Source organism: Salarias fasciatus, chromosome 12 (assembly GCF_902148845.1).
Source record: "Salarias fasciatus chromosome 12, fSalaFa1.1, whole genome shotgun sequence".
In the NCBI taxonomy this organism is placed as follows: domain Eukaryota; kingdom Metazoa; phylum Chordata; class Actinopteri; order Blenniiformes; family Blenniidae; genus Salarias; species Salarias fasciatus.
In genome coordinates, this window is record NC_043756.1 from 20,071,527 (window position 1) to 20,099,379 (window position 27,853).

At 43.9% G+C, this 27,853-nt stretch overlaps 2 protein-coding genes across 4 annotated transcripts; one reads left to right on the forward strand and one right to left on the reverse strand.

Annotated features, from left to right (window-relative positions):
* pi4kab (phosphatidylinositol 4-kinase, catalytic, alpha b) lies at positions 1 to 26,645 on the forward strand. 3 transcript variants are annotated; one of them, XM_030104371.1, is made up of 56 exons: positions 1 to 140; positions 999 to 1,115; positions 1,635 to 1,728; positions 2,011 to 2,099; positions 2,187 to 2,259; positions 2,334 to 2,596; positions 2,771 to 2,837; positions 3,110 to 3,258; positions 3,347 to 3,412; positions 3,519 to 3,615; positions 3,726 to 3,917; positions 4,065 to 4,165; positions 4,339 to 4,468; positions 4,971 to 5,100; positions 5,195 to 5,290; positions 5,396 to 5,579; positions 6,077 to 6,180; positions 6,910 to 7,078; positions 7,157 to 7,207; positions 10,927 to 11,035; positions 11,441 to 11,577; positions 11,684 to 11,817; positions 11,928 to 12,010; positions 12,093 to 12,163; positions 12,285 to 12,409; positions 12,619 to 12,700; positions 12,883 to 12,966; positions 13,251 to 13,340; positions 13,515 to 13,634; positions 14,429 to 14,443; positions 14,576 to 14,668; positions 14,748 to 14,904; positions 15,005 to 15,132; positions 15,220 to 15,378; positions 15,539 to 15,690; positions 15,784 to 15,891; positions 15,976 to 16,103; positions 16,580 to 16,738; positions 16,838 to 16,917; positions 16,997 to 17,196; positions 18,122 to 18,212; positions 18,768 to 18,935; positions 19,027 to 19,080; positions 19,171 to 19,291; positions 19,410 to 19,539; positions 20,421 to 20,564; positions 20,667 to 20,737; positions 21,348 to 21,454; positions 21,542 to 21,646; positions 21,750 to 21,875; positions 21,986 to 22,106; positions 22,984 to 23,143; positions 23,220 to 23,309; positions 23,458 to 23,541; positions 23,633 to 23,700; positions 26,612 to 26,645. In XM_030104371.1, exons 1-55 carry the CDS (start codon positions 42 to 44, stop codon positions 23,682 to 23,684), a joined length of 6,309 nt encoding a protein of 2,102 aa, XP_029960231.1. In that variant the 5' UTR covers positions 1 to 41; the 3' UTR covers positions 23,685 to 23,700; positions 26,612 to 26,645. The 3 variants fall into 3 exon arrangements, with proteins under 3 accessions (XP_029960231.1, XP_029960229.1, XP_029960232.1); XM_030104369.1 differs by lacking the exon at positions 26,612 to 26,645 and having other exon boundaries at positions 23,633 to 24,037; XM_030104372.1 differs by lacking the exons at positions 14,429 to 14,443; positions 26,612 to 26,645 and having other exon boundaries at positions 23,633 to 24,037.
* serpind1 (serpin peptidase inhibitor, clade D (heparin cofactor), member 1) lies at positions 7,764 to 10,376 on the reverse strand. The gene is made up of 6 exons (XM_030104373.1): positions 10,114 to 10,376; positions 8,958 to 9,601; positions 8,729 to 8,877; positions 8,518 to 8,642; positions 8,261 to 8,405; positions 7,764 to 8,175 (listed from the first exon to the last, which is right to left on the reverse strand). The coding sequence occupies exons 1-6, from the start codon at positions 10,374 to 10,376 to the stop codon at positions 7,984 to 7,986; spliced, it is 1,518 nt and encodes a 505-aa protein (XP_029960233.1). The 3' UTR covers positions 7,764 to 7,983.
* Positions 26,646 to 27,853: the final 1,208 nt, after the last annotated feature.

A 27,853-nucleotide genomic window follows, 5' to 3' on the forward strand; every position in this document is an offset into this window, starting at 1 on the left:
TCCCTGCGCTCTCCGATCGCTGGTTTAATGTGAGCGTCAACATGTCTGCAATAGGAGGTGGTACGAGAGGGTTTTATTTCAACACTGTACTGTCGCTGGCTCGCTCTTTGGCTGCCCAACGCCCCGCGCCCGTGGAAACGGTGAGGAAACCAAGCGCGCCCCGAGATAACATACAATTACGTTAATTAGCCAATGTTGAGTAAGATTGTTCAGGGTGTCGCTCCGCTTCCGCACAGGCGAGGGCTTCACTCTGATATGTTAGCCCAACTTGACGTTTGACAGCTGTGTATGTGTGTGTGAGTATGTGTGTGTGAGTGTGTTTTCCCTGTCAGGGAAGCAGTTTGTTCTGCTGCGTGCGAGCGAGCCGCCTGTTACTGCATCAGAGTAGTCAGGCTCGATCAGCACTGCAGTCAAACAGGTTTACACGGAGAGGAGGCATACAGCAGCTCCCTGCTGGACACGGCTGTCCCTAACCTGTTGCAACTGGACGAACTGTCAGTGCGGCTGGATTTTTATTTACACCACAGTAAACCCCAATGATATTGATAAAACAGTAACAAATGTTAACAGATCAAATAAAAATGTCATAAAGTTGGCATGCTCAGTGTGGAGTGGTTGGCAGTCTTTTTTTCCCTCAGAGGATTTGCCGTTCATGATTGGCGACATATCTGTTGGGCATTTGTGTGTTCTTGATACATTTAAAGAGAAATGAGAGCTATGGTTGTAACACAATCTCTGTGTTGAGCTGTCCATGGTGCACCCTGCCTTCTCCCAGCCAGCTGGAGCACTGAATAGATAATGGTGCTGCAACTAGAGAAAACAATATACGTATATCTGTGGCATTTTCTCTGGTGCCACTATCTGCAAAGAGACATAATAGACCCCTGAGTAAGATCATTTGACATATGTGCATTTTATCAGTCCCAGCTGTCAGATATCTGTGCTGTATGAAAGGGTTGAAGTTGTGTTTGTGTGTTTACGAAAATGTGCTCCCTCAGGTCCAGAAGCTGCAATGCATGTGTCCAGTGGAGGTCCGTGGAGTGTTCACTTTAGACGTGCGCCGCAGAGATGCCGTCATTGGGTTGGCGGTGTTTCTGGTGGAATCTGGTTTACAGGTGGGTGGTGAGTGGTGTGGGAAAAGTTATTATTATTATTTTTTTTTTTTACATGCTGGTTTTGTTTCATAACATCCAGTTTTGACAGTTGTTGACAACATGACGGACTCAAGATGATCCAGACATTCCACAGTTTAAATCATGGCATTGCGATTCGTTAGTAATATCTAATTACTCCTATAATGCCATTTTTTGCAGGAAGTCCCTCATAGTACTCCACATATATCAACACGATAAGCTTATTTCCATAATCTGATTAAGATGGCGATTAGACACGCAATTCGCCATGTAAGCCTATAACCTCATCACAGTGAGACACGGTGAGCAAAGCTTCTCTGCTGTCAGATCGTAGTGGGCCGTTCTGTGTCAGAGCAACGATACATTCTCTTTGACAGAGATTTGTTTCTTCCAGAAATAACAACAAATCCCATTTATGATTTATCAGCCTTTGTTAGGCCAAGTGCAATACCGCCAAGTGCCATTGTCTCCAGCGTGTAATGATTTGCTTTACTCGGGCAGCACAAAGACATGCTTGTTTCCTACTTGCTGAGCCTGTTGAGAGGGCTGCCACGGGTCCAATGGATTGAAGAAAACTCTGGGAAAAAGGGAAAGGGTAAGAAGAATCCTCTTATGGTGGCATTCCTCTGTTGACAAAGGCCTCTGTTTATTAGCTGTAGCTGTGTGCTCCGCTTTCACTTGTAGTCACAAAGCTATTCTCATATATTTCTGATGTCCATTCCTAAACTGAGCTCACATACAGCACTCTTATCCAATATTATTAGCCAGATAAGACTTCAGACCTACCTTTGTTCCTCCTGTTATTTTTGTCTTTGCATCATATCATTGCTCCTTTTAATACCTTTTTTTGCATGTCTCCATCCTTTCCCCTGTTTAGAATTCCTCCCTGTAGCAGAAAACTTCAGCTTCTGTCTGGTGACCCTGCTGGCAGACGTGGCTCAGAGGGACCCAGACTCACGACAAGAGGTCATCTGAAAAAAAACATTGAAAGTAAATTTTTCACTGGTTGGCATACATTGCTATACTACACCAACTTTCCTGTTTGCCCAACAGATTTTAAAGACTGTAATGGAGGTCATCCAGGCTTTACAGGAGATGTGCCAAATACCTGATAATCACGACAAAGGTATATACACTCAAACTACACTGTGATGTAGCCGTCTCCTCAAGATGAAAAGGCTTCATAGCTCCTCTCTGCAGTTTTCCTATGCAGGTATATTGTCCCCACCTTGCTTGGGATGACTCGAGCCTTCGGCCGCTACAGCAACACCGACGAAGCACTGCTGTCCAAGCTGTTCCCCAGAAACTCACCTCAGACCCAGTGCGTCGCAGAGGAAACGGAGGGCGTGCGTCGCAGATCTTTCAATGACTTTCGTTCGATTCTGCCGTCCTCGCTGCTCACAGTGTGCCAAAGTGACACCCTGCGCCGACGCACCGGGACCAACCTGGACTCCTCTGCACCGGTCAGCAAATGTTTTGGTTTCAGAGGAATTGGACATGCTCAACAAGAGGATAATGTGGATCTAAAATATCATTAGATTTCTAATGTCTGCTAGAGAGTAAGACATTTCCAGTGGTGGTGTGTTGTATTTGACAGATAGTTTGAAACAAACGGATTGATTTGATGTCCTGTGCAGGTCTTTACCGATCCGGGGGTTCATTCACCGTGCTCTCCTACAGCTCCGGGACCACATTACTTTGAAGGTAATCCTTAAGAAACACTGGGTGCTTTTATTATTTCGAGTTTGTCACTTTGATTCTTCATCCTCTCGAGTCTGCCTGGCGTATTGGTGACAGCAGCGAGCTTAAATTAACAGTGAGGGCTCAAATATCTATATTTTCATGTGTAAACATTTCTAGACTGACACGCATTGTAAAACTGTCTGTATGAACCCATGTGTGTACATATTCATTTTAGGCCTATTGTTTGTAAAAATCCCCAGGCAAACATTCTTTTTTTGTCCCTTGGACCACAGGTGCTTATCTTCCAGACAGCAGCTCCGTGGACCCCGACTATTATTTCTCCACTGTCAGTTCCAGTTTCTCAGTGTCTCCTCTCTTCATGGAAGCGGGAGAGAACGAGGTGGAGGTGCCCATTGATCTGCTCCGACAGCTCCTCAGCATGGTGCAGTAGCCGACTGTCCATTCACCGAAACGCTGTTTGTCAGCTTCCTTTATTTACACTGATTCTCTTTGTGTGCAATGATTCGCAGGTTAAAAACTTTGTTTCTGAATCCTTTTTGAAAACACTTGACACAACTCTGACAGAAGTCATAGAGGTGACTATAGACCCGCTGGCCACACAAAGACTCATAAATGCATATTGGAAGATAAGCTTTTATCAGTTAAATAATTGCATCTGTTGTTGTCTTCTTTGTTTTTTAGTCTAATCCTGGACTCAACCTTTATTACAAAGCCTTCAGTGACCCTCTCTACGTCTGTGTGTTCAAAATGCTGCGGGACACACTTTATTACATGAAAGGTGAAGCCTCTTACAAAACTACTGATGATCCATTAACACCACATGTATCGATCATCTGCTTGACCCTTTCTATAGTGTATATAACGCACCGCTCGCCTCTTGTTTCTCAGCCCTGCAGCCGACCTTTGTGCGTGAAGTGCACGACTTCGTGCTGGAGCAGTTCAGCAGCAGCCAGTCAGAGCTGCAGCGGGTTCTTCATGACACGGGGGGGTTGCCGGGAGAACAGAGCCCCCTCAAACTGCGTTGCCAAGCCAACGCCGCCTGCGTGGACCTCATGGTGTGGGCCGTCAAAGATGAGCAAGGTAATCAATTGTGGCAGTGGGTGAGCAGCAGTTCAGTGTGGCCGCACGTCACAATCCGAGGGATGCTGGGGGTGTTGATTTTCACTGGAGGTTTTTATTCCAACTTACTGATGTTTTTTCTTCTGCATTTTTATGTTTTTTTTTTAGGAGCTGAAAATTTATGCACCAAACTGTCGGAGAAGCTACAGTCGAAAACCTCCAGTAAAGTCATCATCGCTCACATGCCCCTGCTCATCTGCTGCCTGCAGGTATAACACTGAGAGGTGGAAACACAGAGAGAAAAGGGAACCATAAAAGTTAAATATTAGGCTGGTCATGAGACGAGAGCTTGTTAGAGATCTGGGCCTTGAAACTGTTACATGATATAAATCATCATTTCGTTTTGTTTCAGTGCTGATGAGCATTATTTCCCTCGTTGCAGGGCCTGGGCCGTCTCTGCGAGAGGTTTCCAGTAGTTGCTCACTCTGCCACGACTTCTCTCAGGGATTTCTTGGTGGTTCCTTCACCTGTCCTCATAAAACTCTACAAGTATCACAGCCAGTACAGCTCGGGTACATACATATCATTTCTTCCCCATACCTGCTAAAGTGCCGGGGCTCAGGAGTTCCACATTTATCAGCATACAGTATATAGTATATGACTCATGTACTGCAGATAATGATTCATTTCAAAAGTTACAGACCTCTAGTGATATAAAAGAGAGATAGAGAACAACATCATGTAGTATAAATCTGAATTCTGGCTATAGCAGCATCAAATACTGAATAATCTCAAACGATAATATATCATATGTTCAACATATCTGAGTACAGCATAGCTGATTGGTTTAAGGGGCACAAGAGCACCATGCCTCACACAATGTTAAATATACATCAATACTGGTGTCATTGTTGGACACAGCTCTCATTCGTTATTGATCTGAACAGAGCCGTCATTGATAAGCAGCTGCATACAGACAAGTGGAGACTTAAAATAGTCTGCTGGGTTCATGTGCTGTTCCACATCAGCGTGCTCAGCTTTCAGTTAACTGCGTCTCTCAATTTTTTTTTTAAGGCACTGGAGAAATTAGGATCAATGTGACCAATGAGCATTCTCAGTCCACATTCAACATGCTGGCAAACAGAAAGGACCAGCCCTCCATGTACGAGCAGCTCAGAGACATCTCCATCGACAACATCTGCAGGTCAGATCCAAACACTCTCACTTTTTTTTAAATGTACATTTATTAAAATATTCATTGTCATGTTTTTTTTTTCTGGCTCCTCTTGTTTTGACAGATGTCTCAAAGCCGGTTTAACAATGGATCAGGTGATAGTCGAAGCCTTTCTGGCCAGTCTCTCCAACCGCTTATACATTTCACAAGAGAATGAGAAGTGAGAAACATTTCCTACTAAGAAATAAACAAACTAGACAAAAGTCAACCAGATGACATTCCTCTCTCTGAACTGCTTCAAAAATGTAACTTGTCTTTCTGCCAGAGATGCTCATCTCATCCCCGACCACACCATTCGAGCTCTGGGCCACATCGCCGTGGCTCTGAGAGACACTCCTAAAGTCATGGAGCACATCTTACAAATCCTTCAGCAGAAGTTCTGCCAGCCTCCATCACAGCTGGACGTTCTTATTGTCGACCAGCTCGGCTGCATGGTCATCACAGGAAACGTAAGCACAGAGTCACCAAAGCCAAGCATCGGTCAAGCATTTTCCTCCACTTTTACTTAAAGTTTAGATCATTCAGAGATATACAGTCTTTATATACTCAGTGAATTTAGATTGTTCAAAACCACTGCACTCTTTAACAAAATCCTTGTGCCAGAGGTGCCGACACATTGTAATTACTGTAAACTAGCTGGCTGTTGTTAAGTTGCTCAGCGCCTTAAGAATAGATTAGAGCTGACACGCCACTGGACTGTAATGAGGTGTTCTTGACAGGCGGCCAACCCACACTGTGATAGGTTGCAATTAACAAAGGACTGAGAATGCATCTGATCCAAATCACTTACATAACCATCCCCTGTGCCCTGATATCGATCCTTCACATTGGCAGATCTTTTCTCTAATAATGTTAATCATTTATTTTAATAAAACAGTGAATGTTGTCAGTACCATTACTCTCAGCTACAATGTTTCTCTTATTCTGATACTGTTTTTCCTCACAGCAATACATCTACCAGGAGGTGTGGAATCTGTTCCAGCAGATCAGTGTGAAGGCCAGCTCCGTGGTCTACTCGGCCACTAAAGACCACCGAGACCACGGCTACAGGTCAGCGTCTGCTCTCAAGCTCTCAAAGGGAAATTAGCAGTTGCATAAAAAATACAAACCAATTAAATGCATTAAAGGTGCAAAATAAGAGATTCAGCCTCTGTATAATGGATGGTATATGGTAAGGATATGGTATTTCCCAGCGTTTGTAACGACTGCTTCTAGCGTGACTCACTACACCGCCTTGTGGTACAAAATAGTATTGTGACTCTGGAATCATTTGATTCCTTACAGATCAATGTACAGATACTGTTGAGATGAAGTTAAAACTGTTCTTGTTGATTATTTAAAGTTATTCTGCTATGCACAAAAGTGCGTCCTGTAAATCACTTCGAGAGCACTTTTTTGACACATTATTTGTTGAGAACAAAGAGTAGTGAAGAGGATGTGCAGACTGGATTTTACAACCTTGTTATGATTGGTGAAAAGTGTGTTCCTGATGAGCATTGCACTCCTCACCACATCCTGCTTTCCATCTTTCAATAGCAACTTGTGGTTGAAATGTTTTTTTGATAATTGCCCTTTTGTATTGGCGTAAGCGTCTCTTGAAAAGTCTTCAATATCACCTGCTATGTTACTGCTTCTCACTGCTGCCATGTTTTTGAAGGAGATTTTAACTGTAATTCCCTACATCTGTTTCTCAAAGCCACAGGATTAGGCTTTGCAGCCCATTGTGAACACTTTTGTTTGTGCAACTCTTTACTCTGTTTCTGTGACTTTCTCCAAAAGACACTGCTCCCTGGCCGTCATCAACGCTCTGGCCAACATCGCCGCCAACCTGCAGGGGGAGCAGCTGGTGGATGAACTCATGGTGAACCTCTTAGAGCTGTTTGTCCAACTGGGCCTGGAGGGGAAGAGAGCCAGCGAGAGGGCCTCGGACAAGGGGCCGGCGCTGAAGGTACCCACAGACATCTAAACACAACAGGAAGTCAATAAGAAGCTCTGCTGGGTCGGTAATAGCTCCCTATTTCCCCAGGCATCGAGCAGTGCCGGAAATCTTGGAGTCCTTATCCCAGTGATTGCTGTGGTGAGTTTTTAAGAATCTTCTGTTTATTATTGTTCGGACACAGCGGGGAGTACAGCTGAATCATTTGCGCAAGTTCTTCCAGATGGATCCAAAGTGTTAGTTAGGTTTTAACTCCATGAGCAAATATTTACCCAGTCAGCTGCAGTGGAAACATCTGCACAGCCAGTTCCCTGTTGAAAGCACAGGCAGTTTTTCAAGTCGTATTTTCACTGAAGGTAAAGTTCAGGTCAATAGAATCATTGCTGGCGTTGTGGTGCATTCAGGACTTATAGCATAGAAAGAAACCTACAACACACAGTATGTGTACTGCTTTCAAGCGATAGATTCATACATTAAGGTAGTTATTCATGCAGTACCAATCACGTATCCTTATTGCAACAATTTCTTTCAAGAGTGACAATGCAAGGTCAGTTAAAATTTCTGTTTTTTTTTATTTGAGCATTTTGTGTTCATTGATTTTTATGTACGTAATATTATTACAGTTGGAATAACAGAAAATAAATGGGACCACTTTTCTTCAATCCTCATTGCAACAATAAAAAAAAATTAACAAAGGAATAACAAATATTCATCAACATTAACTCAAGACACTTTGAGCAATACAAAGGAGAAGTTTGAATGTTCAGTATTCGTCTACATACACATGAAACCTCGTTACTTGGTGTTATATTTGCATATTGTGCTTAAAGTCCTTTGCTCTTGAAATCAGTGAAGTGTCTGAGGTGCAATACTGCGCTCTTGAATCTTCCTCTTAGCTCTTTAGCAGGACTCTTTGTCTAACTCTGGGAAGGGTTGACCACCCGACCCATGAACACCAGGCAGTCTGTGCGGTGCTCGTAGATCAGGAACAGGAACGGGTGATCCACGGTGAAGCGGATCTGAGACGACAGGGGCATGAAGCCCACCTGGGTCAGAGCAGCAGCCTCTGTCCCCTCCTCATTGACCTTGATGATCCCCTGGTGCTTCAGCTGCAGAGGGAGAGCGTCGTTATGAAATGGTTCATTTGGTCCAGTTTACTGAGTGACTCAGAGATGCGTGCTGCTTCTGACTTACCCAGTTCATGGCGACCTTATCTGTGGTCATTCTGGTGAAATCCCCGCTCTCCTGGAAGATGTCAACGAGGCCCATCTCCTTCATGTTCTCAATCAGGTCGTAGTTCTGCTCCAGTTTAAACCGAGGTAACACAACCTCACGAGTTCTGAATGGAAACGTAAACGTTTCTTCTTCAGTCAAATCTTCGTTTCTGCATAAACCATTAACCACACCGAGACGTCTGCTGATAAAAGTATTGAGAACGTGATCCTCCTGACCTGTTTGTCATGTTTTTGAGCCACTTGTCGACGACAGTGGGTGAGATCTCCTGCTCCAAGGTCCTCATGCCAGTGATCTTTCTGGGCAGTACAATAAGCATGCTGATGTTTCCTGCGTACGGGAGCTGCAAACATTAACATTATTGATACGCTGCATTGGTTCCTTGCTTATAAATCTGGATACTGTCACAGTCGGCATGCGGTCGCCCACCTGCAGGACGTCACAGTCCAGTTCGTGGTCAGCGGCAGCCAGATAGTTCCCTTTGTTGGTCATCATTGGCACGCGAACGTTTGTCTTTTCATTGACTCTAAAGTTGCGATAGTGAGTCATTTCTTTGGGGAATTTCTGTTCCCACGTCCCTGTTTATGCAAACAGAAGTCATTTGGCATTTTTATAAAGTACTTTTAGAAGTGCTTTTTTTTTTTCTTTTTTCTCTCACCTTTGAAGTACAAGTAGTTCAGCAGCATCAGCACCATGTTTGGATCGACGCTCTTCAGCGGCTCCTTGATCAGGCCCTTGGTCAGCTTTTGGATGCGGCGGTTTGCTTTGTCCAGGAAGGCAGGATCTTTGAAGTCGACTGACTGAGGCTCGGCAAAGTAAAAGGCCTTCGTCTCGGCGCGGAACGCGTCTTTCACCGAGACGTCTTTCTTCACGTAGACGTCGTTTACGGAGCGCAGCGTGTAGCCAAAGTTCCTCCTGAACAGGCGGTGTGTGAGCTTCCTGAAGAGCTTGTGCACCGTTGTGTTGTCGTAGTGGTGGCTGGCGTTGACGAACTCCGCAAACCCCAGAGCTTTGTAGATCTGATCGTGAGTCCCGGATCCCGCACCCAAAGACATCATCCCCATCGCGATGGAGATCCCGGCGGGCGCCAGCAGGATGTTGTCGGTCTGATTGACGTCGTTACGGAGACTTCGGTAGAGGTTGAAGCCAAAGTGGGCGTTGACGATGTTGAGGCGCTGGAGGCGAGAGCGACCGTGGAAGAGCCGCAGGAGTCTTGCTCTGCGGGTCTTTGGGTCGGAAGGCTCGGCAAAGATGTCGATGTCCGGGGCTGGCGTGGCGATTTCGTCTATCTCGTCGCCTTCGCTATAAAACATCCATTAATTTATCATCAGTCACAATCATGAATATGGGAAATCATCCTTTCCTTATTTTCGCATTTGGCCTCATAGCTGCCTTCTTATTTACACTCTTCCAGCTTGCTATGTTTCATAACCAACTATTTTGATGCGGATTTGCCCTCGATTTAACAGATTTCCATCCATTGCTTCACCTCACTTGTGGTCCTGAGGCCCTCACAGGACAAACAGGGAGAAGGCAGGGCATTTTTAAAGTCACCAACTAACCTCAAAAACCTCTCTGGATAATGAGAGACAAACCAGAGTACCCAGAGGAAACTTTGGACACACTGACAACATGCAAACTCCTTACCCAAAGGTCTTTAACCCTGAATTAGAGCCTGGGGTGACTTGATATGAAACTCTGCTGGGTTCACTATACGCTACTTGAAAGAAAGAAGCTCTTTACTCATCAGTTTTTGCTTGTGATGTGAAGTTCTTGCGATCCACCACCAATAAAAGAAAAAGAGTGAAACTCACATGTAGTCGTCGCTGCCCGCAGCCAGGATCTTATCAAAATCAATGTAATCATCATCCTCAAAGCCTTCGAAAACAAGGTCGTTGGTGACCGTGTTCTCTTTGTGGAACTCCAGTGGAATGGCCTCTATATCCACTGCATCGCCCTGCTGGAATCCTCTGGGATCTGGGCTAGGATCCTGGAAGTGGGAACTGAGGTCTTTTATTCCAGCTTGAACTGGACTGGTCAGGAGAAAGACCACGGAGACGGCAGCGGCGATCCACATAGCGATGGCTGAGGCAGAAGGAAGCATGGGTTCAGGATGATTTAGTTAAACATACCAAAAGTAAAGAAACAACATTCAACAATTCGAGCTGTTTTCCGTTGGTTTCATCAGCGGCAGACTCCTTCTGTCTTACCTTCGCCGTGTTCTGGTGCGGATTGTTGTGTTGCGTCTGTTTGTGGGACGAAGAGCACAGAATTGAATCCAAACCTGAACTTTGATGTGGGCTTCTCTTGAACAAATAGACCAGATCAAACAGACCAAAAAGTCCATTGACTGACAGAAATCTTTAACTCTTCACAATTCAGCTCTTCTTTTGACGCAGTTTATAATTAACAGTGAAACTGCGACGTCGTGTGTCTATAGATAATGTGCTGATTTGTTCCTTTTTTTAATGTTTTCACTGTATTTGTGTGCAGACAAAAAGTTTTTTACTGTTTATTTCAAAGACGCTTTGTCTTTATGAGCACTTATTGCACCGTGTTCCTTTGAGTACGGCAGCATTAAACACCCAATATATCTTATATTCTTCCCTTCTTTTTCGACTTCACAGCTGACCAGACGGCTTCCGCCGATCAAAGAGGCGAAGCCCCGCCTCCAGAAGCTGTTCAGAGACTTCTGGCTGTACTCTGTGGTCATGGGCTTCGCTGTGGAAGGTTCAGGTGAGCCAGGAAAACACTGCTTTTAGTGGATGTCACGCTGGTTCCTCAATTCTGTGTTTCACAATTTAATGAACTAATACTTGAGCGGGTGACTCATAAGCTGAGTCACAATATTGAGACATTCGATTTGATGTCTTGAAGCTCAGCTGTGGCATGTGAGGAATTTAAAAATGTCCTGTTGTGTCTTGTAATAGTTTAGAGATCATAATCATTTTGTCAGACATGATTAGACAGGATGGCACGAGATGTCCTTTTAGCCTTAGATCTTTGATTTCTTTTCAAAGTACCATGAAGAGGGAGACATTGCTGCTTTTATCTCCATTATGAATGCAGATTAAGCAATAATCGGAGAGATGCTGGTATTCTAACATGTATGACTTGATGTTTATGTTTGGGTTTATTCAGGGCTTTGGCCAGAGGAGTGGTATGAGGGTGTGTGTGAGATTGCTACCAAGTCTCCCCTTCTCACCTTCCCAAGCGGAGAACCGCTTCGCTCTGAGCTACAATACAACTCCGCTCTGAAAAACGACACAGTGACGCCGGTACAGCCTCCAGTTCCTGCTCTGCACTTTCATAGTTGTAAAGTGGCCACAGCAGGCCTGGTTTTATTTCTTTTTCTGTTCTAAAATGTGAATTTCTGTTCTGAAGGCCGAGTTGAGTGAGCTGCGGGCGACCATCAGCAACCTCCTCGACCCTCCTCCTGAAGGATCTGCCCTCATCAACAAGCTGGACTTTGCCATGTCGACATACCTGCTCTCCGTGTACCGGTTGGAATACATGAGGTCAGCTCAGCCGCGACCACGAGCCGGCTCACGTTTTACTTTGTCATCACCGATCCTTCAAAGTGAAGAGGCCGCGTTGTAACACCACCCTTCTTTTTGCGCTCACTCAGGATGCTGCGATCGAATGACGCCGACAGGTTTCAGGTCATGTTTCGGTACTTTGAAGACAAAGCCATTCAGAAAGACAAATCCGGTGAGGCCCGTGTCCTCAGTTAGAGAACCAATTTATAAACAAAAGGAGTCCGTTTTCTGAATCCCCCTTCTAATATTTCCAGGCATGATGCAGTGCATTATCTGCGTTGGCGATAAAGTGTTTGACGTCTTCCTCCAGATGATGGCTGAGAAGGTGAGTTGAGTGATGTCTTCAAATAAAAGCAAACAGCTGAAGATATAACCTCTTCACTAAGAATTCAGGATATTATTTACCTCCTCTATTTTTAAAGTTGATGTGTTTCTTGCGCTTCCAGCCGAAGACCAAAGAGCATGAGGAGGAATTGGAGCGGCACGCCCAGTTCCTATTGGTCAACTTTAACCACACACACAAGAGGATCCGCAGGGTGGCGGACAAATACCTCTCTGGTTTGGCTGAGACGTGAGTCCTGATCCGTCAGCGTCTGCTTTATTTGTTTTTCACAATCAAGATGTACTTTAAATACAAACTTTCAGCTTCCATTCAAGAGTAATTACTTCCCAATCAAATGTGTGTGTGTGTGTGTGAGGGAGGTTGCACAGTTTACAATGAAATAATAATAATTCAGACCTGGATGCGTATTTGTATTTATGTCTCTTTGTCTAAATTAGATTCCCCCATTTGCTCTGGAGCGGCCGTGTGTTGAAGACCATGTTGGACATTCTGCAGACGCTCTCTCTGTCTCTGAGTGCTGTAAGTAAACACAGAGCGCTGACAGCATTGTTACCGCGTGACACACAGCCAGCAAATATTTACTCCTGTTTCCATGTGGGAGGAAAAACGCTAGCATTATTATAGGGAGTGCTTAAACAAATGTAGTCATAAACTTTGCATATAAACTAATCAACAGCATCTCTTTCCCTCTGTTCGCTCAGGACATCCACAAGGATCAGCCGTACTACGATATACCCGACACCCCGTACAGGATCACTGTACCCGACACGTACGAGGCCAGAGAGGTGAGCTCAGGCTGGTGTTCCTGCAGTGACCACCGGAGGGCAGCATAACACTGTGTTAAGGCAGTAGTTTTCATTTTGTTCCATTGAGAATGGAGACCCTTTTATCCAAACATGGATAAAAGCTTTGGGGAAAAAAACGTAAAATTTTATTCAGTGAATTTGTTGTTTTGTGTGTCTGTGTGTATATATATGTGTATGTATATGTATATATATATATTTTTTTTTTTTTCACTCCTGTTTTCAATAAAGTTGAGTTAAATCCGTATTTAATTGCTTGATTCTAGAGCATAGTGAAAGACTTTGCTGCTCGTTGTGGTGAGATCCTGAAAGAGGCGATGAAGTGGGCTCCTTCTGTCACAAAGTCTCACCTGCAGGTCAGTTTCAGTTCTCATCTTTAAGCATTGAACTGCAGAGTTCAAACTGCAAACTGCAGTCGATCTTACTGGGATCGAATAAATCTGCATTGACATAATGATTGACATACAAACTTTTTATTTTTAACTGAGTTTTTTCTTTTCTTCATTCTGATGACTCCTACATGAACGCAGGAATACCTGAACAAACATCACAACTGGGTGTCGGGGCTGTCGCAGCACACTGGCCTGGCCATGGCCACAGAGAGCATCCTGCACTTCGCGGGCTACAACCGACAGAGCACCACGCTGGGCGTGAGTCGCAAACACACACCTGTTCATGTTTCACACCGAAGCTCTTATTCTACAGCAGGGACATTAACAGTATTACATATTTGCTCTTGAACATTGTAGAGATTAACATTTCTAACAGGATGATGACTTTTTACAGTCTTGTGAAGAATGTATTTTTTTTAAATTATTATTTTAACCTACTCTTAAAGGGCACAAAAGATACATTAAATCTTGAATAAATAAGTTGCAAGAATATTTTGGGTGCATAGTGAACTTGGAATATACAACATACCTTAAAAAATAAATCTGAAAGTGAACTAAATATCATGTTTTTTGTCGCTTATTAACATTTGTCCAAGATTAGTGGCTTTTTAACATGATAACTATTTGTCTTTTAGCTGCTTTCGATCTGTTGGGTTAATATTAGGCAGAGATGTATCTTATGTGCACCTTCAGTTACTGTGTTTTAATGCGTTCCTCAGCTCTGCCAACAGCAGAAGTCTAGCCGTCTAGTTGTTTTCAGTACTGTACGTGTGCATGCTTTACCGGTCCGTGTGACATTATTTTGCTTGCAATGCTGTTTTTACGTGTTCTCTGGCTTGCTTTCTGCTATAGCTGTCTTTTCATTTGCTTCATTTGTTGTATTTTGTCTTTATTAAACCGCACCGAACTGCCTACCTGGTTGCTTGGCTGGTTTACGGATTTGCTGGTTGCCTGGTTACTTACCTGCAATGGACGGGTGGGTTGGTTGGCTGGTTGCCCATTTGGCTAACTGGTTTTGCTGGTGCTGTCCTCCTCCATGTGGACAACCGTAGGCCGCTTTCCCCCAGGTTGGTCTGAACAATAAACACAGAGAGACAGGGCTCAGACACGATCACCTCAGTCGCAGTTTGCACTTTACTTTTCTGGATTGTGACTCTTTTTTGCTCGTCGGTGACGCTAAAGCCGTGTGTTTTCATTAGACGACCCAGCTGACGGAGAGGCCGGCGTGTGTGAAGAAGGATTACTCCAACTTCATGGCGTCACTGAATCTGAGAAACCGCTACACAGGAGAGGTAAACCACAGTGGGAAATCCTCTCCTTCTGGCTGAAGGGTTCTGCTGAGCATGCAGCTCACCTGTTTGCGTTGTGCAGGTGGCCGGCATGATCCAGTTCTCGGAGGCCACGCACAGCCAGTCGGATCTGAACAAGCTGATGATCCATCAGATGACCAGCGCTCTGGACAAAAAGCACCCAGAGGCCTTCACCCAGGCCATGTTCAAGATGGCTGCCCTGCTTATCACCACCAAAAGTAACCCACTCTGCGTTTCTCATTCAATATTGTGTATCATTCTTTCCAGCCACAGTGGGAGCAGTGGAGGTTTCTATATTGTGTGTGTTCTGTCCTCCAGACTGTGATCCGCAGCTGCTTCACCATCTGTGCTGGTCTCCTCTGAAGATGTTCACAGAGCACGGCATGGAAACGGCCATCGCCTGCTGGGAGTGGCTCCTGGCTGCTCACAACGGAGTCGAAGTGCCAGTATGTGTTTTCTTTAATCATTCAAATACATCTGACACATGCTGCAGGGTGTCCTGGTTCTTATTGTCTTCCCCTCCATCTTTGCAGTTCATGCGTGAGATGGCAGGAGCCTGGCAGATGACGGTGGAGCGTAAGATGGGCTTGTTTTCAGAGACTCAAGTTGAGACCGGGCCTCTGGCTGTTTCAGAGGAGAGTCAGCCTGCTCCCTGCGCTCCCGATGTCATCCCTCACTTCCTCTGGATAGAGGTCGTTCACACACCCCACACACTCCTCTTTATTGCTTTTGACAGTCGTTAAGTTGGAAATATTCGACATCATTCTCGTTTAACAGCTTTTCTTGATTTTTGTGCAGAGAATTTCAATTTATGTGAGTTTAAATGTGTTTTATTCCTTTTTCTTGTTATAGTTTCTTGTCCAGCGGTTTGAGATTGCCAAGTACAGCAGTGCCGACCAGGTGGAGATCTTCACCACTATTTTGCAACGGTCTCTTTCTCTGAGTGTCGGAGGAGCCAAAAGCAGCCTGAACCGGCACGTCGCTGCCATCGGGCCCAGATTCAGGTACTGTGTCCCTCTATCACAGCCTCCAGATGGTTCAGTCTTTCAGTGCAACAATAACAAATCTGCGATTCTTGTGTCATGACTTCATTTCAGGCTCCTTACTCTGGGTTTGACTCTCCTTCATGCTGATGTTGTGACGAACGCGACCATCAGAAACGTGCTGAGAGAGAAGATCTATTCCACGGCTTTTGACTACTTCAGGTGGATTTTTTTTAATAATAATTAAAACATGAGTTTAAGGCGATCGACTGTTCACTAACACCTTCATCTTCTGTCTTTTTGTAGCATCACGCCCAAGTTTCCCACCCAAACAGATAAGAGGCTGAGAGAAGACATCAGCATCATGATCAAGTTCTACGCCAGCCTGCTGTCCGACAAGAAGTACCTGACCGCCAGTCAACTGGTTCCTCTAGGTACAACGCTCAGGAAACTCTTCTTTCATTTTCAGACGTCACACCGTTTGTGTGGGCTTTAATTTTAAAGATGGCTGCGTCATTTTTTTTGTAGCTGAGCCACATCGTCATGTCACTTATATTACGAATAAGAGGATGAATTTAGAATGTAGAGGTTTCACTGAGACATGGTCGTCTAGGTATTGATTTTCTGAATCTGTAGGTGAGTTTGTCTGCTTTTTTGAAGGAAAGACGTCAAGCATTACAATTTGATTCACAAATTCTAGACCAAGAACTCAGAGAGCTTCGTGACTGGTTCAGAGCAGCAACAAGTAGGTCATCAAACCCAAAGAACAAATATTTATGTACGTTTTACTGAAACTCAAGTCAACATGAGCTCGTCTCACTAACATTTTAACATGAACGTGATCTCTGAGTGTTTCCATCTTATTTTTCTGGAGCTATAAGAATGATGGCTGGGTCTTCATTTGGTGCAGATCCCCAGGACATGTCGGTGAACAGCCTGTCCGTGGTGACGGTGACGGACAGCCGCAGCAGTCTGGATGCAGCAGTGGGCCAGAGGCAGCAGGTGGCTCAGGGATGGATCAACACCTACCCTCTGTCCTCAGGGATGTCCACCATATCCAAGAAGTCAGGTAAAACACACCGTTTCTATCGAGTGTGGCCAAGACGGCCACAGCAGGACATTGTAGGCTGACGTCTGCTCACACTCCTCTCATGCTTCACTGTTTCAGGGCTTTCTAAGCAAAGCAACAGAGGCTCTCAACTGCACAAATACTACATGAAACGCAGGACTCTTCTGCTGGCTTTGCTGGTATTTACTGTATTTATACATGAAAAACTTATGTTTTGTGCTCTTATTTTGCTTTGACTGACCTGTTATTTCTCTGCAGGCCAGTGAGATTGAGAGGCTGACGACGTGGTACAACCCGCTATCCACTCAGGAACTCGCCATATCGACCGAGCAGTCGGTGGAGACCAGCATCGCCAACTGGAGGTCCAAATACATCAGTCTGACTGAAAAACAGTGGAAGGACAACGTCAACCTGGCCTGGAGCATCGCGCCTTACCTCGCCCTGCAGCTGCCCGCCAGGTACACCAGGGAAACCAGTACACATCAACATCAACGTTTCCTATTTATTTTCTGAACAAACCTCATCCAAACCTGCTGAAAACACTCTAAAATCTTTTTGTGGAGTTTTTTTAATTTTGTCTAAAATTATTCAGAACTTGCTGTCTGTCTTGCAAATACAGTTTTACAATGAATGAACACTTAAGTCATAAGTCAGTGATAGATCAGACCCTCCAGGAATTTGTGATGTAGTGATCGCAACGATTAATTTAAATTCAACCAAACTCCAGAAATTTTGTCCAGTTACCACAACTTGTTAAAATTGAAAGATGGTGCAGAATTAATTGATATTCGTTGAATTTAGATTAGTTGTTGTGATCGCAAATTTGTGGAGGGACTAAAAGATATAGATAGATAGACTTTATTGATCCAGTGTGCGAAAATAGGTTAGGTTTTTTTATTGTTGTGTCCCAGTAGTGCAATAAGCATATATTAATAGTACAAAACTTTAGTAGGAATAGCAATAATTTCTGTTTTAATACTAACAAGGTAATAAAGGAAAGACAAAAAGAACAACTATAATATTTGACATAATAATATAGAAAATGTCAACATATGACAGTGTCTTAATATTATTCTGTAATGATATTTCTGTATTTGCATTATTTTAAGAATATATAAAAGCAACTATCCAAAAATTTATAATCAATATCTATTTGTAGGCCTGTCTATCTGTCTATATGATGAATACATACATTAATTGTCAAGAATAACATAAAAATCTAAGAGGAACATAATGTGCATTGCTTTACATTAAGATTAAAACCAGGTCATCAAAACCGAGAAAATCAGTTTCTGCACACATTGACTATAGAATGGCAGCATGTGGTCTCCTTCTGAGGAAACGATTGAGAACCTTTTGAATTCCAATGTTTTAATGTTTCAGGTTTAAAAACACAGAGGCGATCGTGACGGAGGTGACTCGTCTTGTGCGAATGGATCCCGCTGCAGTGTGTGACGTTCCTGAGGCAGTCAAGGTGAGGAAGTCGGCTACAAGAGAAAACATGAACTCTTTTGATCCTGCAGATCCACTGATGTGATCTCATCACAACAAAGTTTTTTAGATTTTCATTGATCATCCCACATCTCCTGTACCTTTAAAGTAATCATTCTTTAGCTCTTGAAGTTCCTGTGACTTCTGTATCTGTTAACTTGTAGTTTGTGTTTTGGTTTGAGGCGTCGGTTTAATCACTGGAGAAATAATTACTCGTAAAGAAACTGCTTCCCTCCAGCTTCATTTAGTTCTTTTTGTTTAGTTCTGCCTGGTTGAACTCTTAATGAGTCTCATGGTTAACTAAACAAAAAACAACTGAGGCAGCGTGCCGCCATCCCCAAAGACTTCCATCAGCTATCTGATGATCCTCTCTGACGTCTCACACTTGTTTTCTTCAGTCGCTCTACCGACAAAGTTTCCTCAGAGGCCAGTTGTTGACTCGCCATCAGATCTGATTACCGATGTGTGTATTGAGTAGAAGCAGTCTGGTGTGATTTTAGTGAAATTAAATTCTTACTTCTGGTCTTTGTTTCTTCAGTTTCTGGTGACGTGGCACACCATCGACGCCGACTCTCCGGAGCTCAGCCACATCCTGTGCTGGGCACCGGCAGATCCGCCAACAGGACTGTCATACTTCTCCTCCATGTACCCTCCTCACCCCCTCACAGCTCAGTACGGGGTCAAAGTGCTCCGCTCCTTCCCTCCTGTATGCACACACACACACACACACATTTGTATTTAGGACTATGATTAGTTGCTGATTGTCAGTTTTTAAGCATTTCTCCTTGTGCTTGCAGGACGCCATCTTGTTCTACATCCCTCAAATCGTCCAGGCACTTCGCTACGACAAGGTGAACATCAGATATTTAATGTGGATTTAAATCCGCCTCAGTGCCGTGAACACAGCTTCACGCTCTCTCTTTCCCGCTGTGTGTGTGTAGATGGGCTATGTGAGAGAGTACATCTTGTGGGCCGCTCAGAAATCCCAGCTGCTGGCTCACCAGTTCATCTGGAACATGAAGACCAACATTTACCTGGACGAGGAGGGAAGCCAGAAAGATCGTGAGAGATTCCAGCCGCACTGCGCTCCACATGACAACACCCGAACTCACACATGGAGATGAACGTAGCGTTTCTCCTTTCTTTGTCTGTCTGTGTGTGTGTGTGTGTGTGTTTGCAGCGGACATCGGTGAGCTGCTGGAGCAGATGGTGGAGGAGATCACGGGGTCGCTGTCGGGTCCCGCCAAAGACTTTTACCAGAGAGAGTTTGACTTCTTCAACAAGATCACCAACGTGTCGGCGATCATTAAGTATGAATACATTTTCACCTCAATAAAAAAAGAAGTCTCAGATTATCTACGTCAATGTTTCACTTTCACAGTGAAACTGAAAAGTTCAGTAAGTCTTTTGGACTTCAGTAGTTAAGATAATAGAAGACACTGTCGGAGGTTATATATAGTGGTAACTTAAAGCCTGATTTCTGTTTCATATTTGATCCTCTTTACTGTTTTACAATGAGATTCTCACTTCAGTCATGATTTAACTTTATATTTTGAACAATGGTAAACTGATTTCACATAAAACGGGGGGGGGGGAATCAAACCTGCAGTCGTCTGATTGAAAGATGACCACTGTACGTTAAATCATCTTGACAGGAGTGAAGTAGCAGCAGTGGAAAGGCTGAAGTTCTGGACTTCTGGCTGCTCAACGGGACGTTTAGACGATCTCAGAGGTGTTAATGAAGTGATAACAAGTCTCTCCCCCCGAGACGGGCTGTTTTCTTCTTTTCCCTGCCCTCAGAGCTTTGCTCTCTTGATCCCTTTGTTGTTCATTTATTCAGTCGATGTTTTCTCCACTGTCACTGCGATTATTCGCCGTCCTGGAAAACCCTCCCGCCGTGCCGCCGCAGCCCCCGACTATCACCTCGCCGGCGTTCACGCTTGTCTGACAACTTGCATACAGAGAGCGTTTCCTCTTCCCACCAGAGGGTCACAAATTCCCCTCTGCCATCATTAGAGCGCTAATTACACACCGGAGGGAGAAACCTTGAGTTTTTCCTCTTCTACCCCAGTGACTTAACTAAACGGCGGCTGTCACCTGCAGTCAGCGAGATACCCATGCACGACGTGATCCCCAGTCACGGAGGTGTTTCAGTGTGGAACCTCTGTCGTCTTGTGTTTGTTTCTGCCAGACCTTTCCCCAAAGGGGAGGAGAGGAAGAGGGCCTGCCTGGAAGCCATGTCCCAGATTAAAGTCCAGCCGGGCTGCTACCTGCCCAGCAACCCCGAGGCCATAGTGCTGGACATAGACTACAAGTCCGGGACGCCCATGCAAAGGTGGGCTGTGGAAAAAAACAATAAAGCTCGTGTTACTGTCTTAATAAATGCATTAATCTTCAGATAAGTAAAAGTTTTTAACCCTTTCGTGCCTCTGTCCAGTGCTGCCAAAGCTCCCTACCTGGCCAAGTTCAAAGTGAGACGGTGTGGCGTCAGCGAGCTGGAAAAAGAAGGTATCTTCAACTGAAGTCGAACTCAAGAGAACCTAGAATGAATCTTACATTTGTTAACTAAAAGTAAAGTTTTTTCAACTCAGGGAGACTTCAGTTGCAGTCATTCAAGGTGGTAATTAATGAAGTGCAAGCACTTGGAAAAGATGGGAACTCTTTAGAGTTTGTCACACAAAAAACGTATGAAAACAAAAAATGTATGAACAGCAACTCTTATTTTTCAAATAAAAGAAAAAGAAAGAGAGATAAAATAGTCTTTAAGTGGGTTTGAACTTTACAGTTGGTACTCATTTGAATGAACTAAAGTAGCTTTAGTTCTGTCTTTATTGCTGAGAAACATTTTACCCTTTATAACCATTTTACATCTGTCTAAATTTTACAGCTTTTAACCTTTTTACCTGGCTGTACATATTTCTTTACTTCAAATCCACCCATAAACTGTAGTTTTTTTTAGATATATCATATATTCACCATAGTAAATATGAAAACAAACCAAAACAAAGAAGACGTGCTGAAAGATGTTGAACTGTTACTTAAACCACCTCTGGTCCACTTGTGTCCCAAACAACTCAAGCGATTTACAAGTAAATATCCTTTAACCTCTCCTCCGCAGGTCTGCTGTGTCGCTCCAACTCTCTGGATGAGGACAAAAGCGAAGAGGAGGCCAAGAGGATCTGCTGGCAGGCGGCCATCTTTAAAGTCGGAGATGACTGCAGACAGGTGTCACTTTCAGAAGCCGGACGACTGACCCACCGCTAGCCTACCAGAGCGACCTTCTCCTCACCTTCACTTCCTCTGTGTTGACAGGACATGCTGGCTCTTCAGATCATCAGCCTGTTCAAGAACATCTTCCAGCTGGTGGGCCTGGATCTCTACGTCTTTCCATACAGGGTTGTCGCCACGGCTCCTGGAGTGAGTTCATGTTTCCATGTCCTCGTTTTCCTGCGAGGAGCTACTTGACTGTTCTAATTAACTGTTTTTTTTTTTGTCCCATCTTTCTGGCGTTCCGCCACAGTGCGGCGTGATCGAATGCATCCCTGACTGCAAGTCCCGGGACCAGCTGGGCCGGCAGACGGACTTCGGCATGTACGACTATTTCAGGAATCAGTACGGTGACGAATCCACTCTGGCCTTCCAGAAGGTGAAAACACTCGCTCTCACAGCCTCATCAGGGCTTTTCTGTTCAAGGGTCAGTCAACAGTGTTGCATCCACTTCCAGTTTCAGCTGAATGTTTATTTTCTTCCGATCAGGCGCGATACAACTTCATCCGCAGTATGGCAGCTTACAGCCTGCTGCTGTTTCTGCTGCAAATAAAGGACCGACACAACGGCAACATCATGCTGGACAGCCAGGGCCACCTCATCCACATCGGTCAGTACGTTCAGGGCCAGTCTTCATTTGCTGTCTGATCATTAACTGAAAATATGGGGATTTGTTTCTGTAAATCTACATTCAAAATTTTATTATGGTGAAGAAAAAAAATATTTTTTAAACTTGAATTAACTTTATCACTATGATAAAAGTGTCTCAAGATATTCATAATGGCTTAATTCATCCACTAAAAGAAATCTGCTCATTCAAAAAGGCAAATCAGTCGAGGAGAAAAGCTTTTTGAAAGTTTTTGGCAATAGAAAAGACACCAAAACCTTTGTAAAGTTTGTGTCATCTTGCCTATAGTTCTTGAGAAAGTTTTAACTAATTACTTTGATGAAGTTGTGTGTTTTCTCTCTATAGATGACTTTTTTCATGAAAATGGAGGCGTTACAGCTTGGAGTTTCATAGTTTTCACTTCCTGGTTGCTTCTGGGCTTTTGATCAATGAAACATCGTTCCTGTTCCATCCATGAGATGGCAGTAATGCTCAAAAGCAGCAATAGTAGCAAACATGGAATATAATGTTTAACAGTCTATACCAGGAAAGAGAGTACCGAAATATAAAGTGATGCAGGTCAATCTCCGATATTGTGGAAACGTTCCTTACATTTAAAATTTGTTACAGTTCAACTTAAATATTTTTTGTTTCATCAAATCAAGAAGATCCTACAGGTGATATATCAAAATATTATATATTACAGAGGTGAAATTGCCACAAATCAAGTTTTAAAAATGCTTGAAAGTGCATTTCATGTGTTGAGTGTCAAAATAAGCAGCAGTACAGGTTTTCCTTCTATCTTCATGTGCCTGTGTGATACTGACAGAATCTTAAATACATTGTTAAACATCATGTTTGTGTGTGTGTGTGTTTCCAGACTTTGGCTTCATGTTTGAAAGCTCCCCCGGTGGCAACCTGGGCTGGGAGCCGGACATCAAGCTGACCGACGAGATGGTGATGATCATGGGCGGCAAAATGGAGGCGACGCCCTTCAAGTGGTTCATGGAGATGTGTGTGAGGGGATACCTGGCTGTCAGGTGAGTGTGTGTGTGTAGGAGGGATATAACAGTTGATGACTGATTTAAGGATATTGATCAGATGTCTTGTGAACAGGCCCTATATGGACGGAGTGGTCTCCCTAGTCAACCTCATGCTGGACACTGGACTTCCCTGCTTCAGAGGGCAGACCATCAAACTGCTCAAGTGAGACCCTCACACACACACACACACGCACACGCACACACTCACACATACCAGTGGGTTTGTTTTCATATGTCTAAATGTGCAAATGAGCGGCTGGAGTGTGAGTCGATGTTGTGGCTCACACTTCCATCCTGTTCCTCTCATGCAGGCAGCGATTCAACCCGGGCCTGAGCGAGAAAGACGCAGCTTCCTTCATCATCAAAGTCATCCAGAACTGCTTCCTCAGCAACAGGTCAGTGGAGTTTTTCCTCATTGCTCACTTATATTTTTTCATGACTTTCCAGAAGACTTTCTCTGATGGCTTCTCTTGTTTCCCCTTACAGGAGCAGAACCTACGACATGATCCAGTATTATCAGAACCAGATTCCATATTAAACATTGCTGCCTGAGCATGAGCTTCTGTTGACTGTATGTGTGTGTGTGTGTGTGTTTGCGTGCGTGCGTGCGTGCGTGTGTGTGTGTGTGTTAATATTCTCCATTGAAGATTGTGGCTCATTGTTCCTGCAGATTGTTGGATGTTTTTAGCTCGAGCTGCTTTGTTTCCTCTTGAAATCTATTTTCTTGAAAATTTTTTTATTTATTTTCTTTTATTAAAATCAATTTTATGATCTTGCACTAGAATCTGGACTTCTGTGTACTTTGAGAAAAAAAAAAAAAACTCTGGGTAATCTGCACGTTCTGTAAATACTTTTATCAGAGTTTGTTGCCAATTTTAAATGATTTTACTGTCCTTGAATGTGGATCCGGTTGAGTTTCGATGGGGTTTGAAATGTGATTGGATACTTGAAGTAGCCGAAGTAGACCAGTTTCAGTTCTGACCAATGTGGCCTATTCTGTCATCTTGTACTTGACTGTACTGCTGTGCGTCTCTTTTAAATGGACCAGTGGGCGTGCTCCCGTCAGTGGCATGGTACCCGTCTCGTATGTAACAGTGACACTTGCCTGTAAAGACCTGTCTGTGATTTTTGGGTTTTCATATTTCTGGTTTCAGTGGCGGGGGGTGGGGGAAACGTGTTGCACAGGAGTTCAGGGGAAAACACTGATGTTATGCTTTGCATTGCCAAAGGGGGGGGGGAGGGGAAAAAACTAATGCACATAAATTCAACTTTTTTCTATTGTTTGTGGGTGGCAGTCAGGCACAGCTTCGATGTCGGGCAGTTGCATGAAGTTAAGTGTTGACGACCATGTAGCCTGTGTCCAATGTGGCTTTTTTGGTGAAAATCACTTCAGTAATCCAAAGTGCTGTGCCCCTTTGTTCATATGACTCGCTTAAGCCTTCATGTAATGTTACTGGTTGTAAAAAAATCTGGCCTCTCTTTGTATATTTATATTCATGAACCATTTTCTGTCTCTTTTTCTATCTCCATGCCTTTTGAATGAGAATGCAAAAGATATAAAATCAAATAAAGATCTATTAACTTAAAGATAAGCTGCCTGTTGTCTTGCTGCTTTAAAAGTTCAGTAACACTTTACAGATCACCTGAGATTTCCAATCTGAAGGACTTTAATGTGCACATATTTAATGATTTATAGCTTAAAATGCATAAAAGAGATTTATTTAACAAAGACAGCAGTATTGCGTATTGTTTTTTAAATATGGTGCAGTGGTTAGCGCTCTTGCCTAAGGTCAGGGTTCAAACACCTTTCCATATATGCATGAGGTTAATTGACGACCTTAATTTCCCCCTCTGTTTCTCTGAGTCTCAGTGTTCGTCCTGTGATTCAGAGGCGACCCGTCTGGGGTGAATCCTGCCCTCACCCACAGTAAGCTGGGATTGGCTCCAGCGACCCAGTTCAGGATTAGGTGGGACAGAAGATGGATGGATGGATCTCTGCAGAGCTTTAAACTAAATCGAGACAGGCTTATCTTCACACGATTCGTTTACATGTGCTTGGATTGCAAGCACAGCTACAACCCCTCTTATTTATATCCAGGGTAGCTACAAATGGATTGGTCATCATGCAATGTGCCTTTTTTTTCTTCAGTGTTGGACATTTCTCAAAGATTTTGACAAAAATATAAAAAATATGAAACACTGAAAAACAATCATTTACTAGGATGTTCATTGAGCTCCATGCAGATTGATTAGTTGATCACTTCAGATCCATCGCACTTATGAAATTTTATCTGTCAGGCTTTCTCTGAAACTCCTTTCTTCAGTAAGGATGGGGTGCAGTATGAATAAGTGAAACTAATTATTTACAAATGTACTATAATTATATCAGTTATTAAATAATTACTCTCATCAAATTTGACTCACCTACAATTATTCCATTGTGTTGCACATTCCTCATGCACACTTCTTCATTGTGTTTGCAGTATGTGTCCACCAGGAGGCAGCAGAGACTATTTAAATATGTTTCCAAGCCTCCTGAAAGTGACTGAACTGTGCAGGACTGGCTTGAAGAGCCATCAGCTCCCACAGTGAGAGGGTGACTGAGTGACCATGTCTGACAGAGTTCAGCCATCAAAGCTGTGGAAATGTTTCCCTCTCAAATAATGAGTGTGACCCCGTGCATGCCTGCGAGCGGTCAGACATGGCCTGAGAGTCTGAGCGTTTGAAGATATCCCCTCCTCTGACAGGAGCAGCACTTTAAGCTCAGGCCGGCATGTTCTCGCCTGTTTCTGCTGCCGTGAGACGTGGATGTGAAATGATACCTTAACGGGAAAGCAGGTTGGGTGTGCCGTGATGGTACAGCCACATCCAGGAGTGGCATGGGTGGAAAAACTCCCCAGTAATTCATCAAATTTACAACCTACAAATTCAACAACCATTATGTGTGATTGATGAACTGATATGCCTTTAAAAGGAGAAACAGCTTCAGCAGTGTACTTGACTGAACTTAAAGTATGTTCAGGTTTGTGGGGATGGGCTGATGGATGCGTCAGCAGTGGAGAGGCAGAGCCTGCGGGAAAGAGCCGTCAGAGCTCAAGTCAACAAACCGGAGGCCAAACAATTAGTCAGAAATGGAGTGAGTGAGGGCGGCGAGGAGAGATGGATGCATATCCCATGACAGCACACTGAGCTGAGCTTGCTTTTAGTTTTCTCACTGCTGGCACGCCGCTGGTTTCAATCAAAAGCCTACATATCTAATTAAAGAAAAAAAAAAAAGATGTTGATGGTCACACGAGGGTGTACTCTCAACACTCCATTTGGTTAATATTTCATTGCATACAGATATCCAGAGGGGAGCGCCTTGATGTATTTTTGATGAGATCAGATCACTGACTGTCGTGGCTTCTCCCCGTGGTCATGCAGGTGTACTAGTCTGATCCCGGAGTTTAAAATTCAACATTTGACTGTGTGTGTGTGTGTGTGTGTGTGTGTGTGTGTGTGTGTGTGTGTGTGTGTGTGTGTGTGTAGCAGCAGACTGGTTATTTGAGCTGTGAAATGATTCCGACTTGCTAAAATATATAGTAAAGACTAAAACCCCAGCTCATTTAGGGAGTCAGGGACGATAACGAGATCCAAGGTTTGCAGGTTTGAATTCCACTGCCAACAGGTTACCACTGTGGCTCCTTGAGCAAGGCCCTCGCTCCACCCCAGGCACTACACTGGAGCAGTCATATAGAGCGGATATATAGGCTGAGTTTCTTAAAATTTGAAAATAATATACACACCCTGTCCTTACATTGAAGAGCAGTATGTGTTCTTTTTTGTTTCACATTGACAGAGGGCAAATGATGAGTTAAAGAAAGACAGACACCAACATCATAAAAACTCTCAACCAAGACACTACAATAGAAGAAGAAATACACATCATACACAATTGGTTTGCTGCATGAAGCCTGACATTTGTGTTGAAGATAAACTGGGATTTTGAAAGCTGTGGATTAAAGTTGTCAGATTCACACAGCTTACAAAGATGTAGCCATGGTGGGAAGAATTATCTGCTAATATGGTGCATGCATCCATGTGGGTGGTTGTCAATTTGAGCAGGCGGCACATGTGAGTGATTATCCAACATCTGCATTTTGAGGCATTTTAGTTTTTTTTGTTTTTTTTAACTCCCTTAAGTTTTGAGGAAGAAAACCAAAGAAAACATGTTTTTTCCTTCCTGTGTCTCTCCACAGAGACATGCAGCTCAGCTCCAGATCATATGTTTGTGTTCATCACATGTATTAAACTGCAGGGCATCTTGTGACACTTTCATGCTCCTTGAAGTGGAGCGGCCGCAGCCCTGTATGCCAGCCATGTGCTGCGCAATAATGAAGTGTTCTCTGAACTGTTCCAGCCATTAAAGCTGTAAGGAGCGCAGCTGAGCAGAAAGGGCCATTTGTCCGAAGGAGCAGAGCAGACAGTCAGGCCTATTGATGAGTTGCTGGAGCTAATCAGGAATAGTGGTTGCTGTGCCCTGAATAGCAGCCTTGATGTGTATTTCTTGTGGGAGAAGGGAAAAGCGAGTGCCACACAAAAGTCAGGCTGTCCCTCTCGTCGCTGCTGCCAGAGGTTTCTCTTTTTTTTTCTCCCTCTCTCTCATAAATGACTGTGAATGTGTGTGCTCTTTGGCTTATAACTGCCAGGTATACCTGCATCAGAGCG

Bases quoted from the DNA above. Each gene is read 5' to 3' on its own strand.
- serpind1 (XM_030104373.1), bottom strand. From the start codon at position 10,376: ATGTGGATCGCCGCTGCCGTCTCCGTGGTCTTTCTCCTGACCAGTCCA. The intron at 9,602-10,113 runs GTGAGTTTCACT...GATGTTTTATAG, and splicing joins GCGGGCAGCGACGACTACAT to CGAAGGCGACGAGATAGACG. The intron at 8,878-8,957 runs GTGAGAGAAAAA...TTGCATAAACAG, and splicing joins GAACTACTTGTACTTCAAAG to GGACGTGGGAACAGAAATTC.
- pi4kab (XM_030104371.1), top strand. From the start codon at position 42: ATGTCTGCAATAGGAGGTGGTACGAGAGGGTTTTATTTCAACACTGTA. The intron at 3,259-3,346 runs GTGCAGTAGCCG...AATGATTCGCAG, and splicing joins TCCGACAGCTCCTCAGCATG to GTTAAAAACTTTGTTTCTGA. The intron at 23,310-23,457 runs GTGAGACCCTCA...CCTCTCATGCAG, and splicing joins CAGACCATCAAACTGCTCAA to GCAGCGATTCAACCCGGGCC.